Source organism: Hippocampus comes, unplaced genomic scaffold (genome assembly GCF_001891065.2).
Source record: "Hippocampus comes isolate QL1 unplaced genomic scaffold, H_comes_QL1_v1.1 scaffold174, whole genome shotgun sequence".
Lineage (NCBI taxonomy): Eukaryota > Metazoa > Chordata > Actinopteri > Syngnathiformes > Syngnathidae > Hippocampus > Hippocampus comes.
This window is the reverse complement of record NW_017805983.1, coordinates 2,070,948-2,088,614: the sequence shown is the minus strand read 5'-3', so window position 1 is coordinate 2,088,614 and position 17,667 is coordinate 2,070,948. Positions and strand designations below refer to the sequence as shown.

The following is a 17,667-nucleotide window of genomic DNA, read 5'->3' as shown; positions in this document are numbered from 1 at the left end:
CTGTTGTACTTCCGTCATCTTTCCTTTTGTAAGAGACTGGACTGTCTCGGAGTTGTTTGTGTAGTTTGTTCCTCTGTTGTGTGTTCACAACCCCCCCATAGAATTTATTTTGTGATTTCCTCACTTGATTTTCTGTTTGGCTGTCAGAGATTTTCTCAGACAAAGTTAAAGAAATGACTCAGCACACAGGAAAATTGTCTTCAATATTGGCGGGAGCGGATCTCTGAGAGCGAACGACGGTAGTTGCTCCGATGATCACACACTCGGCTCCCTCTCCGCAGGTTCGAACTTTTATTGCAAAATACAAGAAAGACACTGCCCCCGAAATTTGCATACTGCGCCCCCCTGTCCGGCCCCTCGGTAGTGATCTGATCTACCCGAATACACAAGTCACAGATTTTGCTGATGACAGATGTCCACCTGGGCGTGACAGCTGTTCCCAAATTGTCCTTTGGTATTCAACAACTCTTTGTTCCCAATTTGTTTATTCCCACTCTGTGATTGAATCTAGCCTTCTTCCATCTGTTCGCCCCCCTTGCTTTGACGTGATTACTCAAGAAAAGGCCCTCCGCCCAAACGGCCGACACCTCTGCGCTGAGTATGTCCAGACATGCCCAAATTAACCGAAACTTTAAACATGATACAATTTTGTTCATAGATTTCTCTATCATTGGCGCATTATTGACTTAGCGTAGGTTCGCGTTCCAACCTGGCTACAAATTCAGGACTCCCTGTCCATGGAAAATATTTTCATTCAGTGAAACGGACACATAAACAATTAGACTGAGAGATGCAGTACGAGATACTTCATTCTGGAACTAACGTTTGACTTTTGATAGGCAAGTTTTATTTTCATAAAACAAATATTTGGGATCTTTCCAATTTTAGATTACATTTCTTTGTAAATACCTTGCCGCGAATGCAAAGTAAGTGCAAAAACAGTCCTTTTGTGGCAAACATCCTTCAAAAGAGATATTTGACTATGAGGAACATAAAACATTGCACTGCAGGCTATAGAACTATGCGATTGCTGAAGATAAACTGAAATGCTGTGGAATCAATTCAATTGTTGAAATGTAGAATGCGAAACTTGAAGTTATTGGAATGGTTTGAACTGGTCAGGAAACAAGGAGGGAGGAGAGTATGTGAAAGATTTCAAATTTGGGGGAGGGGGAGAATTAGGTTGTTTTTGTGTGTGTGTGTGTGTGTGTGTGTGTGTGTGTGTGTGTGTGTGTGTGTGTGTGTGTGTGTGTGTGTGTGTGAAATGTGTGTAATGCGGGATTGATGGAATATGGAAAATTGTTCAACATTTCATGGCCTGATATATGTGAATGCTTTTTCAACAATTAAATACATGTTTTTGCTCTTGTTTTCACAGCTTTCATGTGTTGACTTAATTCATTTTAGTCAAGTGCACTCATTCTGGAGGCTCCCCCCTCACACCCGCCGTTCCTTTGGGGCTCCTGCAAAGGAGGAAGACGAGGAAGATGGGTGCTCTTGCAGGGTACGCTTGGAGATGAGCTCTTTGAAGACCGAGTCCATCTGCCGACATACATCCTGCGAAAGGAGGAGAGAATCTTGTATGATTTGCACTTCATTCAGCTTAAGATCCCAAATCAGTCACACCGGCAATGGCATCAGGCACTGTTATGACGATGGACATGTCTCTCGCCCAATAACACAACAAGCTAAGGTGCTTATGAAGAGACGCAATGAATTCAGTTGTACCTTGTGGACAAGTGATCCCGACTTAGAAGTTTCTCAAGATACCAGCCATCGTTCGGTGGAGATACGAGCATTGTATGGTGGCAGTGAACCCAACTCAAATCACTTATAAGCAACAGTTGGGTAATTTGTGACTTGGAAGAGTCTATTTAGCTTCACAATGCAAAACACAAAAGACGGGCTAACAAATAGCATTGATTTCACTTGGAAAGTAAGATTTGAGTGTTAGTTCTGAGCCTGGTTGTGGAACAAATGAAGCTCTCGCCTTGGGAAAAGGTGCAACAGCGTTTGGAATTGGTCCATTCAAAAGGACAAAGGAGGAGGACCACAAACCTTATCTACATTGATGACATCTTCAGGGGAGGCGTTCATCTGTCTGGAGGAGGAAAAGATGGCGGGTGAGATTCTGACTTATTGATCAATTAATTCATGGGTGTCAAACTCAAATCCCACCCACCACATCATTTCATGTTGCCCAATAAAGAAAATCAAGTCCATCAACTTCATCCATCCATTTTCTAATCCGCTTATCCTCACGAGGGTCGCGGGCATGATGGAGCCTATTCCAGCTGTCTTCGGGCATTCGGCGGGGAACACCCTGAATTGGTTGCCAGCCAATCGCAGGGCACACAAAGACAAACTAGCATTCACAATCACACGGGACCATTTAGAGCACGGGTGCCCAAACCTTTTGGACCGAAGATCGACTTTTCGATCAACCAACCTCCCGCGATCAACCCATTACCGCGCACATGCCATGATAAGCAACAGCCTGACACGGAGGCATGCGACGCACTTTTGCAGCCTGTTAACTATCGTAGCTCACACGTACCATTTTAAAGTGCTTCCCTTGGCCCTCTAGATTCCTATTCTTTGCCTGTGCCCTCGGTGAATTGTACACGAAACAAACTCTGAATGAGAATAATGATAACGATAAAAGATATAGCGCAATAGCTCTGATCACAAGCTGCAATTGCAGACTGCTGAGCGCTAACAACTTCTGGTGACGCAGGTCACGCGCCACCGTAGGTTAAAGATTTACCTGCTTTATTTTGTTTTATAAATACTTTTTGTGAAAATGAGACTGATAGGATGATTAGGGTACAGTTTACATTAACACAAAAAATATATTACCAACATACACAAAGACACACAAATGGTTGTTGTTTTTTTTTCTCCTCTACACCCCTCGCGATCAACTTGGGATCAGTCCGCGATCTACTGGTGGATCGCGATCAACATAATGGGCACCCCTGATTTAGAGTGTTCCATTAACCTGCCATGCATGTTATTGGAATGTGGGAGGAAACCGGAGTACCCAGAGAAAACCCACGCAGGCACGATGAGAACATGCAAACTCCACACAGTTAGGGCCGGAATAGAACCCTGCACCTCTACGCTATGAGGCGTCCCCGTGGGCAAGTCGATCACTGTGCCACCTGTCTACTTCATATTTTCCAGAAATTGATTTGTTCTTTTCATTCTTGGAGAAGCTCTACAAAAATACACAGTTTTAGAAGCATTCATTTTCACCAGATCCCTTTTGACATAAATTTCCATCCATCCATCCATTTTCAAGACGGCTAATCCTGAGGAGGGTCACGGGGTGTTGCTATCCCAGCTGACTTTGGGCCAAAGGCAGACTTCACACTGAACTGGTCGCCAGTCAGTCGCAAGGCACATAGAGGGTATTTCTCTATTGATTTTACTTATTGCTGCGTTGGTCTGGACTGTAACCCCGGTGATGGAGGCTAGTTTACTGTACACGTAATGATGAGGTGATAATATATTTCCTTGGTTACAGTCATTCCTCCAAAGTAGGATGAATATGAGTTTGACAGCCCAGCATGAATCCGTTGATAGCTCGGTACTCACTCTCTACGTGCAAAACCAGGAGAGTGGATCCTCCTTGGCCGGCATTGGGGCCCGGTGGGAATCTGGAGAATGACCTTTGCCCCGCCCGTGGGGACGCTACCCCCGGCTGGTCCCGATGCAGTCCTGCGGTGATCCGCCAATCCACTCTTGTCAGCTTTGGAAGCCTCGCTGTTTTTCTGCAGGGCTCCTGTCGCTGAGTTACTGCGATTGACCGGGTGTCCCGCTTCCACTTCTGTTGCACATCATATCTGTTAATTTGTGTCCTGCTTCACAAACTTTAATCAGCCAAGATGCATACAGTAATCCTTCCTCGTGGGGGCATACTTGTCAATTATTGATTTGCGTTTCTTGTCAAAAGAAAAAAAAGTAAGATGTTCAAATGAACTTACCAATTTTACAGAACTCTGCCTCACCGTCACCTTCCTCCACATTTGGCTCACTGTGGAAGGAAAAATAACTGCATCAGAAAGCGCAAAAAAAAATGTGAACACTGGCCAAGATTTATAAAAATAAAGCGTTGTAAATTGATATTTTCTAATTATTGTGAAAAATCATTAACATGATCAATGCCTTCAAATAAATTCTGATTGCCCTTCATAATATTATTAAAGGTTATTTGAGCAAATTTGTTGTTTCAGAAGTGTGTATCTAACTGGAAGCCCATTGAAATAATCAATACCCATGAAGTAGCTCTCATTTTCAAAAAGGTTGCATCAACGAATGTGGACTTGTGTGCAGTAGCTCCAATTTGTGTGGCAGTTGAATGCAAACTTTGAAGAGCGAAATTTGAACAGAAATGCTGGGGAATTGTTTCAAGGAAGAACGTGAGGCTTGAGTTGGAATGACTTGAATCGGTTGAGAAATAGTCAAAGGATTAGAATTATATTGTGAAATGGGGATCATGACAAATCATTCCGTACACTGTCCTGAACTGAGCTGGACTGAAGCGGGAATGGCTTAGATCGACTGAGAAATGCGGAAGGATGAGGTCAATGAGTAAAATGTCTGTAAATTTGAGGAATGTGGAGAAACAGTTCCCAAAATCTCCTGAATGAGTTGCAAAGGTCGAAATGGCTCACAAGATGTCCTAAATGAGGTGAATATGTTCAAATTGAAACGTGGAAGGAGTAGAACAGCAGAAAAAAAATTGTTTGGGGGAGCAGAGTAATGTGAAAATTGGATTGACTGATTTTCTCTCACCCGTCATCTTGTTCCAGTGTCATGCACTTCTCGTACACGGGACCTCGCACCTCGCTCTGACCGGGGAAGATGCTCTCGTGCTGGATGATGAAACTCTTGACCAGGGCGTTGATCTGCGGCTGCAGGGAGACAGCGTCCTGCTGGTCCTGGTGCTGGTCCTGCTCCTGCTCCCGAGTCCCTCTGACCAAACTGGGACCGAAGCACACGGCCAGGTTGTACGGCTGCATCATGTTCTCGTCGCTGTACTGCGACACGCTGGGAACACCGGGCAAATCACAATTTGACAACACTACACGACAATGGGTAAGCTTTTCTTAAATTGGAATGAAAAGGCAGACAGACAGACAGGTGTGTGGCAGGTGGGTTTGCACTCACTGATGAAGAAAAGCAAAGAGGTATCTCATGACAATGATGAGCGGCTCAGGGAAGGACGAGATGACACTTTTCAGCTGATCAGCTCTTTCGCCATCGTTTTTGATGTCTGACGGAGAAGTCATTGTGAACGAGCACAACAGGAAAAATTGAAGAGAAGGCAGCAAATGAGTAATCGCATCGTGGGTAAAGTAGGACGTTGCACTCTAAAAAAAATAATTGGGTTATTTCATTCACTGAATTTTTGGATTGCTTTTGTTGGGTCAAAACTCTGGGATATTTCTAATTAAAGTCACCAAACTGTTGGTCCAAATTAAACATTTATTGGGTTATATGACTGTTATGCTTTTGTTGGGTCAAAAATCAACCAATCAAGTATGACTGGCGGCCATGACAGCCATCGACATACTGTTCGTATGTCCACACGCTCAGCATCATGGTCAAGTCGATACTTGCCATTTGGATATCTTCTTTTATCACTGTTTTGGTACGTACTATACACGTTTTAATCTTTTGAAAACGGTCACGTTGCCTTGTAACTGCGTGTGTGTTGGACAAGGGGAGTGAGGGAATCATTAAAAAATAAAAAAAATCCAATGCCATGTAATGGTAAGGCATCGTAGATTGGCAAGGAGCAGGAAACTCTGACATTAAGTTCAGGTAAGATTTCGAACAGTTATCTCATAAGAGATGAAAAAGTTGAAAAAATAAATTGTGTGTGTGTGTGTGTGTGTGTGTGTGTGTGAGACTTTTATTTTAGCACACGTTACTTTAAGCATAATTAATTATGCCAGTCTGTATAACTATGGTCACACATTGTCTAGTCATAAATAATGGAAAACACATCATTTACTGAAACACAAAAATTCCTATTTGCCTGACCTTTGAAGCGCGCGGAAGATCCTCATTCAAGGGGTTCGTAAACTATGTCCGTCACCTGCAGCCTCTCGTCTGCGGTGAGTGTGATGTGTGTCAATGTATGCATCAAACTGTTGTAGAACAATGAGTGCGCACCCTCCGCCGCACTACTCAAACTGTAATGGAAGTGGGAATTGTCTGGTGTCCAGATTGTAGATTAAAGTGGGGTGGGTACAAGGAATGAGTGTAGAACTGTGGTATGTGTGTGTATGGTGCGTGCCAGCTGTCACCGTGTGCGCTGATAGGATGAGATAAGTGCACAATTGCTCACGCGCGTAGCTTAGACGGAACATTGCTCCAAACACAAAGAGACGACGACGATGACAACACTCACAGGCGTACTCCAGCAGGCGACTGAGGCTGTCTACAGGGAAGAGGGGATTCTTCAAATCTCTGAAATACAGCTTTAGCACTCCAGCAACAGAATCCAGGTCAGATGTGTGTTCGGCCAGTGGGTCTTCTCCTACGGGGGGAGCCAAAACAACAACCCTGCATCTCAACTGGATATTCCAGACATCACCTCTACGCACGTACGCAACAGTTTGTGTGCATAGGCTAGCAATGAGTGAGTCATCAACATCTTCGGACTTGTATTTGTGCGTATTTTGTGAACAAATTCTGAATATCCTCACACCATGCATACGCACAAATTAGCTTCTGAAAAAATGCGAACAAAGATAATTAAAAAAAAATACACAGGATGAATAACATATTGAAACTCGAGCAGCAATTTATATAAACACTAATAATAATTTAAACAGTAAAAACTTAAACCGAGAATTTGCTCATGAGTTGACTAATGTCCTAAATAGCTGTGAAGGACCACCCCATTCACTTTCACCCGCTTGTGGTTCAAGTGTGTTTATGTATGTGGCTTACTGTACAAAAGACGGCGCCACTCTCTGTGTGTCCACATTTGTCACTCAACAAGTGACAGCAATATGCAGACCGTGCAGCCGCAAAAGCCAGCAAACGGCTTGCATTTCCTGGTTTTAAAGGTTTTTGTAATCGATCAAGTCCATCCGCACGCTACAAAACAGCATCGCCTAACATTTAGAGTTGACAAACGGCCATCCAAAAGATCCTACACATGTCGCCGTTGGCTTGCTTGTGACGTGAGTCCGACCGACCGGCATGAATTAAAATTTATTTGCTGTGCTATATTTATTCTTTCTATTCCAACAACTTGTAGAGTGTTTTACAGATTGGCTCATCGTGATTTTTTTTTTTTTTTTTAATGAGCGCCTTCTATCCCGCATTCTCTAATTTAAGTTTTTATTGAATTAACTAAAAATGGTCGGCAACATTACCATGGTGTCATGTTCAGCAAGCTGTCTAATGAGACAAACTTTCTGAAAATAGGACAAAGACTGACAACATTCTGAACGTTTTGGGGCCGTCTCTCTAAATGTTTTTTTTTTAATCTCTCGCTACTTTAAACCTCCAGGCATTGGCTGAGATGTCTCAAACCGACAGCCCTTTAGGAGGAAATCTGGGCTCACCTCATGCAAATTAGTGTGCCACATGCACACGCTGTCATTTACGATAAATTCTGATTCATCAATATATGCACACAAATTAAAGAAAATGGGCCGGTGCAGTCGTGTAGTGAATGCGACGGTGATTTTGCGTATATGCTCAACTTGTGCGCAGAGTACGACCATTCCAATGCATTTATCACTAATGAGGCCCATTGTGTACTGTAAAAGGAGAGCTACTAATTCAACTTCTTTATTTGGGGGTTTAAAGTAGTTTTTAAATGCACTTCTTACACTAACAACATGGCAGCAAACAGAGGAGCTAGGTTACAAAAGCAGTCAGTATTGACAACTTAGGAACTTCCCCAAACCCCTGTAGCGACTATTTTTCCAAAAAGTGACCACCAAAAGAATTTCTGTCTAATTTTTTTTAAATCTGTTTATTTTATGACTGCGGTCTCATGAACAAGACACTGTAGAAAACCTACCTCGTTCAAACGCATCCCTCAAATTGTTGACTTCCACCTGAGAACCCGACACCCGAAATATGCCTTCATGGTGGAGGCCTACGGAACAGAGCGACAATGAGAATTCGTCATGAAAGACGCTCAACACGCGCTTCGGAGTCTCCCAAAAGGCAGTCGTCGGGGCTCACCGTTGAGATTGATGAAGCGAATGCAACTTTCCACCACAACTGGAATCTGTTGACCTGAGGCCTGCTCGACATATGGAGGAACACAAAATAAATACGTACATACAGTGGGTACTCAAGTATCATTAATTGAATGACAGTGTTTCCGATTTTTTTTGGAGTGGGGTTGTCCGTTATATGTGGAAAAACACACCCTTTATTGATTTTCTTTAATGTAGCAAAAAAATTAAGAAAATTAAATAAAGAAAATATTTTTCTATTTTTGTGGTAAAAAACAGCCGAGGAAACAAACACGTTTGTCTGCTCAACCAAACAGAAAGCGGAAGGTTATTTGTTGTGTGTCGGATTAGGTTCCGCCATGTTGAACTTCAAGTGACCACAATGAATGTGAGAGCAATAACACCAAATTTGACATGCCTGTTCCCCATTCACACCCGAGACTGTGCAACACTAAGTTGCCATATGACAGCGAGGATGAAAAATGGGCAGTTAGGCCACATTTGGACATTTTCAGTTTGAATTGCAGTCACCTTTGTTGACAGCAGTTGAGGCGGGGGTCGGCAACACGAGGCTCCAGAGCCGCATGCGGCTCTTTAGCAACATCTAGTGGCTCCCTGGAGCTTTATAAAAAATGTTTGAAAATCGAAAAAGATTTTGATAGTAGGCTAATATAGCTCAAATAGATATAGGTACATGTTGCAGCTCCGAAAAAGGAGAGCTGTGGTGTTGGTTTTTTAAAACATACACGTTATTTATGCTTTTAACAGTCTCGACAAACACAGACAGTCTGTGTCTGACTCCGTGCCTTCTCTCTTCTCGAGAGGCGTTCAAAGACAGCCTCAGAAAAATGGAAATTAATGATCACTTCACTGACACTAAGAAAAGCGAAGATAATGCACCAAAACAAAATATCAAGCGAGGAAATTACAAAATAAATTCTATGGGGGCGTTTGTGAACACACAACAAAGGAATGAATAACATAAACAATTCTGAGACAGTCCAGTCTCCTACATACATACAGCATGTGTCCTTCATTGTAAGTTTTATAGAAAGCTTTTATTTTTTTGCGGCTCCAGACATATTTGTTTTTTGGGTTTTTCTGTCCTATATGGCTCTTTCAACATTTTGGGTTGCTGACCTCTGAGTTAAGGCATGGATGGCTGTGTGTTGAGTTATTTTGAGGGGGCAGCTCAGTTCCACTGTTACACAAGCTGTACACCGACCATCCGCTAATGTAGCAAAGTGTCATTTCTTCAATATTGCCCCACGAAAAGATATAATTTAAGAAAATTACAAAATTGTGAGGGTTGAGCACTTTTGTGAGATAATGTATCAATATTTTTTATTTATAGAAATGCCAAATTTCATTACCTGCATGAAGGTCAGCATGTCACCGTTGAAAAGTTTGTGGTTGTGCAACAAACTGCTACTGGAGGGAAGTTTTCGAACACGTGTAGACTTCCCATTGTGTCTGGAATGAGAAAAAAAACAAATGGTCCTCATCCCGTTAACACCAACACTGCTGCATATGCACAAGTATACGCAGTCCAGTTATGCACCAATGTTCGTCATATCCCAAATTTTTATCTTTTCTGGATCAGTCAGCTGGAAATAACATCAGCGACAAACAGCTTGCTGATTCTAAAGACAAATATTTTTTTACATGATGCAAACTTGCCTTTATCCCTGTCAATGTGAAAGTAAATTCGACGCACAACTTATCCCCACGCACAACCTCAAAAAAAAAAAAAAAAAAAAAAAATTATCTTTTGCCACTGTCATTTCCAGCAAGGAGATACATACGGTGGGTGTACTGAATGAAGTAACGGGTGTGTGCATTCAGTAAGGCCATCTATGGCATTCCGCATTATGTTAGCATTATGTTGGCTGACTTTCATTAGATTAAATGTTGTAGTTTGAACACGTTAATGTTAAACTATACGACTATGTGATAAGGAATACTTCAAAAATTTGTTTGATATATCTAAGTCTGTTTTAAAAGTTTAAATGCACAGCATGTGGAAAGGGGTAAACCACACATAAGACAACAACAAAAACCCTCTTGTGGCTGGGTCTAAAACATATCCCCCCAATAAAAGGGGGTTGACTTACCTTGGCAGATGTCTATTTGATGCTTGACCTAGGATATGGTGGAATTAAAAATAAATTAAGTTCTCGTACAGGTCATTGTTTGAAGTGCGGATGATGCATTGGCGCAACCTTTTTCAACAGCAACTTTAAGCAGGTCGTGTTTGGCTTGCAGCTTGGACTCCAAAGAGGTGCCGACCAGGAACTCCTTGACTCTCTAGAAGACAAAGCATCTGTTGTCATTCAGTGAGCCCATCTGTGCGTGTAGCGCATGTAACTGACACAAAGGTGTATTTTTATAAAATGGCACACCACACACCGGAGCAATTGTCAAATTGTGTGAATCAGGGGTGCCCAACTCCTTTCCTCGAGGGTCTCTATCCTGATTTAGATGTTTCCCTCCAACACACGTGATTCAAATGCTCAGCAGCAAGCTATGCAGAAGCCTGATAATTATCCTTATCATTTGGTGTGTTGGAGGAGGGAAACATCTAAAACATGAAAGATAGGAGGAACGGAGTTTGAGACCCCTTTTATGAGTCCTAAAGGAGGTACTCAGCTTATTCAGAACAAAATGTTAACTATCACATTCCCCAAAGACCGAAATTTTCACAACAGAAAATCTCAAATGTAGACCTATGTCATTTCTTACAATTGGGAGCGCCATCAAAACATGTAGAACTTGAATGCAATTGACAACTTAACAACCTTGTCTCACTTGACAGCATACAGTTTGTCATTGTGGTCTGTTACTTTAAAAAAAAAAAAAAACCCTCACAATGAGGTAGAGGTTCTCTATTTCTTGCTGGTTGGCTCTGCGGCGAGCCACACTGGGCCGGGCTAGCAGGCTCTCTGTGCTCTCCTCCTGGCTGCTGTTAGGCTCCAAGTCCAAGTCGGCCATAGTTTCCAACAAAGACGACTGGGCAGCTGACATGCTCTTGTTTGCCTGCAGCGGTCGGGCAAAAGCAACATTTTGGACACGTCGGACTCAAATTCACGGAAGCCTTGCATTAAATGTAGTGAAAGGAAAGGAAAGCTTTATCGGACTGTAATGAAACCGGTCCTTTTGTGCATTTGGAGACGGTAGCATTGAGCAGAAGAAATTCGAACAGGAGATTGAAGAGAATGCTGAAATTATCTTTGGGAGTCATTTTCACTACAGTATTGCCTGTGAGTGTCCTGGCCATGGTATTTTACATATCGGCGTGACTGTTCTTACGCCGTTTGTCTACCATTATACAATCACCAAGAACTTGACCCCATCATGGAGACGGCCAGCCAGCGTCCATTCTGCAACAAATTTATTCATGGAGGCGTTATGGGGGCTTTTTCCCCTAAAAATACATTAAGTGGCCACTCAGAGTGTGGTCACGGCTGCCAATTGCCCATCCATGGCTTCGAGCACAAGTGTCATATTCAAGGCCTGGGGGTCAGATCTGGTCCACCACATCATTTTATATGACCTGCAAAAGCAAATTATGTGCATCGACTTCATGTTTCTTGATAAAATACAAAAATTGGAAATTGTCTTTTTTTTTTAATGCTGACATATTTCAAGTATTTTTTTGTTCCCAATCCCCCTTTTAAAATAAATGTAATGTCAACAATTATTACTGACGCCTGAATTCAAAACTAGTTGTTCACCAGTTTTGTTGTGTGTACAGTATGTAATATGAGGCGATCCTACAATTTGGTTTCCTAGTCATACTAGCCCTCTGAAGGAAACCATAACTATGATTTGGCCTCTGACAAAAATGAGTTTGACATCCCTGGCTTAGAGGCTCAGTGCCTATATCGGCCGATTGATGCTTGATCTGGTAGCAGGCAAAGAGGAAGACAAAAGTGGACATTTACACATGTAGTGAGGGACAGTAGTGGCAAGAGCAGAAGATGCAGAGGTCAGGGAGAGAAGGAGGACGACGCTCCTCAAGTCAGCCTGGAGTAGACAGACAGTGACACTTTACCTCCTGCGTTTCCTCTGCAACCGCTTTCAGCCTGGTCTGGATCTGTTTGAATCTGGTCTCCAGCTCACATCTCATCTCACTCTCTGCGCTAATCTCAGAAAGCTGCAAGGCCAACCAAATGAGAAGGAAAAGAGGACGAATGTAGAAAAAAGCCAAAGTACAGGACACCCACCTGGTCTCCATCGTGGGGCTGGTAGGGAAAGCGAAGGGGCAAACAGAAGGTGACGTGATGGTCCTGCAGGAGGGCGTCCCGGTCCCGGCCCTGGTCTAGCACGGAGACCGAGCGCTGAAGATGTTGCAGGCCCGAATTCATGTTGTGCTGGAGCTGGTGCCGACTGGACAGATAAGCCTGCATCACTCGGCCCAAAGATAAGTGCCCGCCTCCGCGGACTGTGGGGGGGGGGGGGGGGGGGCACAGCATGTCAAAGACCCGTCACATGCTTCTACCACGACATCATTTGGAGAACAACACAACGACTAAAGCTAGCTATCTCCATTTTGCATTGCAGATGGCTGCATATTGAAAAAAAAAGCACATTGTTTCACAGAAGTTGAGAGTTGAAAAGAAGGCAAAGTTTAGAAGTGCAGACCCACATCAATGAGAGTCGAGATGTCTTGGAGGTAGTACTTGTTCATGGAAGCGTTCGCCGCCGCCAAATTGAGCAGGTAATCATTTCTGGCCTTGGTGCACTTCAAGTAAATGTCTTGGACTTTTCCTTGCCTCTACAAGTACACAGAAGAAAAAAAAATCACTTTCACGCATGCATTCAAAAATGTGTACTGTTGCTGGAACAATGACTTTCATCCAGTGTTAGTTTTCATGGAAATGCAGGTCACGAACAAGTGCGGCACACTGTGAGCGTGAGGAAAACATACGTCTGATGCACGCTGTAATACTCTTGACAGCGCTGACCTGCTACGCCTGATCACTTTCATGGGCCTTCGGTTCAATTTCACAAGCAATACATTTCACTTGGGCTTTTGATGCTTATGTGGGTGCTAAAATGATGTTACCAGCTTGGATTGTGAAGAGTTCACAGAAAGTTTCTGATAAGGCTTGAACGACTGACTATTTTAATAAACAGCTTTTTATAGGTTCTGGTTCCTTATTCGACGGGAACAAAAGCTCCTCTTCTGTTTTGTCACAAGAGCTCATTGCTGTGAACTAGCCTTGGGATTTTATTCCACTCTGTGAGGTACATAACGACGGTAGATTCCTGGACATTGATTAAAAATCATTTGGTCCAGATAAATTACAGCCTTATTTTCTTCACCGTGCCATTAATTTGATTCTCTTTACTGCAACATATATTTTCCATCTGTCCTTGTCAACTAATACCTGATGACCACAAAATAGAGTGGGGTAGGGAGATGGGTGGACTACACTTCGGGTAGGTGTTCACCTTCTCAATGAGCCTTTCCAGTTTCTTTGCACTCTGCCTCTGCTTTTCCTCCTGTTTCTCCGCCTCCTTTAACTTCCCGTCCGCACACAGGTAGTCGGCGTGGTAGTGGGAATATGTCCGCCATGCCTGCACCAGAGATGCATGAGTCATTGCTTGGTTCGATAAAACACAAAATTGCTTTGAGCCCTTGGGTTTCTCACGCACAGTTTGAAGCTCTGTGGTCACCTTGAGCAGGCCGTCCTGAAGCTGAGTGCATATGTCTTTACTCTGGAAGCCAAGCAAAAATGCATATGGAAAGCCCTTTCAGCATTTATTCATTTCCAACAAAGGCGTCAAATTGCCCATGCACTAGTCTGCTCTTTGTCTTTGCTAGTATGAAAATTCAGCACACTAGGAGAACAACAGTGTCTACTAGTCATGTGATTTCCTAGATATAGCCTATTAGTAAGCAATTCGATCTTACTAGTAAATTGCCGTGCCACACTGACAAAAGAACAAGAACCAACTAATAGGCATTTGTCATGCACGAATAGTTTCCTGAGAGGATATTAAATACATTCTCAAATGGCTGGGGACAACTACTGCATCTTCCAATCATAACCCAGCAGGTGTCCAGATCGCACATAAAATAGATAAACAGTTGCTCCTATGGACATTAAACACACATAAACGCACGCGCACACGCAGACACACACACACACACACACACACACACACACACACACACACACACACACACTTTGAGTACCTTCTTGGCCAGCCTCTGTGTGTACTCCAGGCAATGGTAGAGAGGCTGGATGAGGAAAGTGGAGCAGTTGTCACTCAGCTGGGTGTGATCTTTACTTTCTTGCCGCGTGTGTGACAGTAAGGCCAACCACATTTGGGCCACAGAATGATTGCTTGCCTCTTTCCTGTAACCGAAAACACGGATAGAGTACACATATGATCATTTCTAGGTACACTATCCAAACGGCAACATCACTTCCTAGCTAAACCATTAAAAATAAAAATAAAAATAAAAAAAATAAAAAAATGAAAAATTATTCCGGCCTCTTTGTAACCATCAGCTCCTGGTTGGGGCGGCATGTTAGACAAACATTTATCAAGTGCACCTCACAGTTCTGAGGTTCCAGGTTCGAATACGGGCGGTGGGCTTCCTGTGTGGAGTTTGCTTGTCCTCTCAGTGCTCAAGTGCCTTTTTCCTCTCACAGTCCAAAAACAGTGAAGAATTGAAATTGTCCATAGGTGTGAATGTGACATTGTGCCCCAATAGTGAGTGACAAAACGGCGCTGACGAGCTACCTCTTGATGCGGTTGGTGAACCTCTCGGCCAGTTTGTCCAGGGATCGTGAGTACTCGCTCTCGATCTCGCTTCGTCGCCGCATGTAGTCGGCAAAGTCATGCAGATGTTGGCTCTTCTGCTCCAGTTGCACGTCCATAACTTTCAGTTGGTCCACCAGCTGACAGCGAACCTCTTGCAAGGGACAAGGGGAATCAAATAATACTACAGGCAACCACGCTTTGCAACAGTGATATGTTCCAAACTCACCAGCAATAAAGAGAAAAAAAAAAACAATTAAAATGCTTTTCTCCCACCACCACGCTTTATACACACTTAAAAATGTTAAAACACAAAAGTATTACTTAGCACCTGATCTCACTCTATCTCTGTCAAGTCAAGGGAGACTCACTGTACTGCCAATGTCAAGCCCAAAAAAAGGTTTTGTGTTTTACCCTTAATTTGTGTGTCATAGTCCACCAGGCCAACCTTGTCCTTCCTGAGCTTCCCATGGGAAGCCATGTTTGCCCCAACTAGGTAGACTTCTGTGGAGCAAAGTGAGAATTTAAAACTTTGGTGATTTGTAAATCAAACAGCTCAGAAGTAGAGGAGGTTTAAAAAAAACAGAAAATAATGAAAGTTGTGAAATACTTCATGAATCTAATTTTTTTTTTAATGATTGACTACTTTCCAAATAATGTCATAATTTGTCTTAATTGATCCCAAAATTAATATTTAATACAAATAAAGTACCCTTGTTCATCAATCTGTTTGATACCATTTTTGTCCATCCAGACAGATACCAATACTCTTGAGTACAAACCGATACAGATACTACTACTTGTGATACATAAAATGTCTACTAAACCAATGTCAGATCATTTTAAAGACCTCTCGTTTATTTTTGACAAAAGGAATCTAAGTTTAAAATAAAAGAGAAACAACTCACCCTGAGTTAGAATTCATTGGTAATAAATTAATAAACATGCAAAATAGAACTGACAACTCACAGAGTATTAGTCTTTGTTCAAAATAAATTGAAGTGCAAAATAATACACAGCTGGGTGAAACAACTGAAAAATGTGTCATCCATCAACTGATGTTGATAATTACAGATTTTTTTAGCTTATTCAAAATAATTAGAAATAATCAATTGGTTGGGAAACACCATCCAAGAAACTTGGATCCTGAATTTTCTTGTTTTTCACTTCAGATTTCTTGTCTCTGTGATGATACAGTTTTTGTTGTTTTTCTGTGATGGCCCATCCAAATAGATGTCCTAAAGCTCACACTCCTTGAAGCACGTGGCCATGCTGCAAAACACTTTTGCCCACCGTAACATGAATAGTCTAAAAGCTGTAACTGGACATTTAAGATAAGAGCTCAGTTATATGAAGGAAGATGTTTTTTTTTTGTTTTGTTTTACTTAAGTGATTGTGTTAAAAAGAGGAAGAGTGCTGTTTTCTTCTATGACCAACACACACACACACACACACACACACACACACACACACACACACACACACGCACTTCCTCATTTTGAAAAGTCACACATGACACTTCAACATTCTCTTCTGCTGAAATGCAGTGATGGCGCTTCCATCGGAAACTTCAATTCAAACCAAGCAGCCTGCCACAAGTAAGGGCAACACACAAAACCCAAACCACAACACCAGCATAATGAAACCAAGCAGCCTGTTTTTTTTTCTTTTCAACCTCACTCACCTTCTACCAATTTGTGCTACTTTCGTTTCTTGTACGCTTTCCCACCACCTTCGACTACAACCAGATTAAAAAATAAATAAATTCACCTATCTCTTGACCCTCCTCTCGTAGGTGGAACCACGGAAGCTACCATCCCGCCACAAACAAAAAACTAAGATGATGAATAAATAAAGACTGAATTTATCAAATAATTGAGGTAAACAGAGCCGATTTGCTAGTAGGGCGCCCCCATCAGGGAGATTCCCCTATCCCGACCCGTCACTGCACTGGATGTTCAATAGTTGTGTCGTTGATGTGGACCATCATCAACCGTATGTCAGGGCCCCTACTAGGCAGCAACAGCTACTAGTAAGGGGGGCCCCGTGCGAGAGGATCAAGGATACTTGTCATTGCATTGTCATTGATATCAGCTCATGTCAGCTGTGTGTCAGAGACCCCTTAACTCCTTCGTTGCCTGCCCTGGTTTTGGCCCAATGGCCTACATTTCTCCTCAACACGTTTGGACAGCTTTGCCACGCTATCATAACAAACAAACAAACAAATAAATAATCAAATACTTTCGCGGCGACTTGTGAGATGTCTCAACCGTGTTCGCCTTCAACTATTCAAGAAGTTGCCTTGGACCCATAGGCGGCCATGTGACGCCCGTAAAACCAACAAACCACTCATTGGCTGACTCACAAACTGCTGGTGATAAGCCAGGAGAAGACGGCAACACATGCAAGGCCAAGGGCCCAAAGTTTGACTTAAAAAGCTGAAATAACTTTTCAAACAAGAGCGTTTAAGTGAGGGCGTGTGTCTGCGTCCTACCTGAGGAGGAGCAGGATTGACTCGTCTAATGTGTTGGTATTGTGAGAGTGCAGCAGGCAGAGTAACGCCACTTAGCTCTCACCTCCCCCTCACATTGGACACGCATAAAAGTGGGTGGGGTGCAATGTAACTCATCACACTCTCTCTCGCTCTCTCTCACTCACTCTCTCTCTCTCG

The 17,667-nt window shown here is 42.8% G+C and overlaps 1 protein-coding gene across 1 annotated transcript; it reads right to left on the bottom strand.

The window, feature by feature from the left end:
- Positions 1 to 1,366: 1,366 nt before the first annotated feature.
- On the bottom strand, positions 1,367 to 15,497 carry LOC109528438 (rho GTPase-activating protein 4-like). Its single transcript, XM_019891007.1, has 21 exons — positions 15,411 to 15,497; positions 14,979 to 15,150; positions 14,425 to 14,587; positions 13,881 to 13,943; positions 13,677 to 13,802; positions 12,864 to 12,996; positions 12,446 to 12,663; positions 12,274 to 12,375; positions 11,088 to 11,255; positions 10,442 to 10,526; positions 10,334 to 10,361; positions 9,593 to 9,692; positions 8,224 to 8,284; positions 8,057 to 8,134; positions 6,425 to 6,553; positions 5,176 to 5,281; positions 4,801 to 5,055; positions 3,990 to 4,039; positions 3,601 to 3,832; positions 2,059 to 2,101; positions 1,367 to 1,557 (listed from the first exon to the last, which is right to left on the bottom strand). The coding sequence occupies exons 1-21, from the start codon at positions 15,475 to 15,477 to the stop codon at positions 1,438 to 1,440; spliced, it is 2,499 nt and encodes an 832-aa protein (XP_019746566.1). The 5' UTR covers positions 15,478 to 15,497; the 3' UTR covers positions 1,367 to 1,437.
- Between the last annotated feature and the right edge of the window lie 2,170 nt (positions 15,498 to 17,667).

What these genes read in the sequence shown, in the direction of transcription:
- LOC109528438 (XM_019891007.1), bottom strand. Translation starts at nt 15,477, where the DNA reads ATGGCTTCCCATGGGAAGCTCAGGAAGGACAAGGTTGGCCTGGTGGAC. An exon ending in ACACTGGAACAAGATGACGG is followed by an intron (nt 4,040 to 4,800) that starts GTGAGAGAAAAT and finishes TTCCTTCCACAG; the next exon opens with TGAGCCAAATGTGGAGGAAG. An exon ending in GGCAGAGTTCTGTAAAATTG is followed by an intron (nt 3,833 to 3,989) that starts GTAAGTTCATTT and finishes GATGTGCAACAG; the next exon opens with AAGTGGAAGCGGGACACCCG.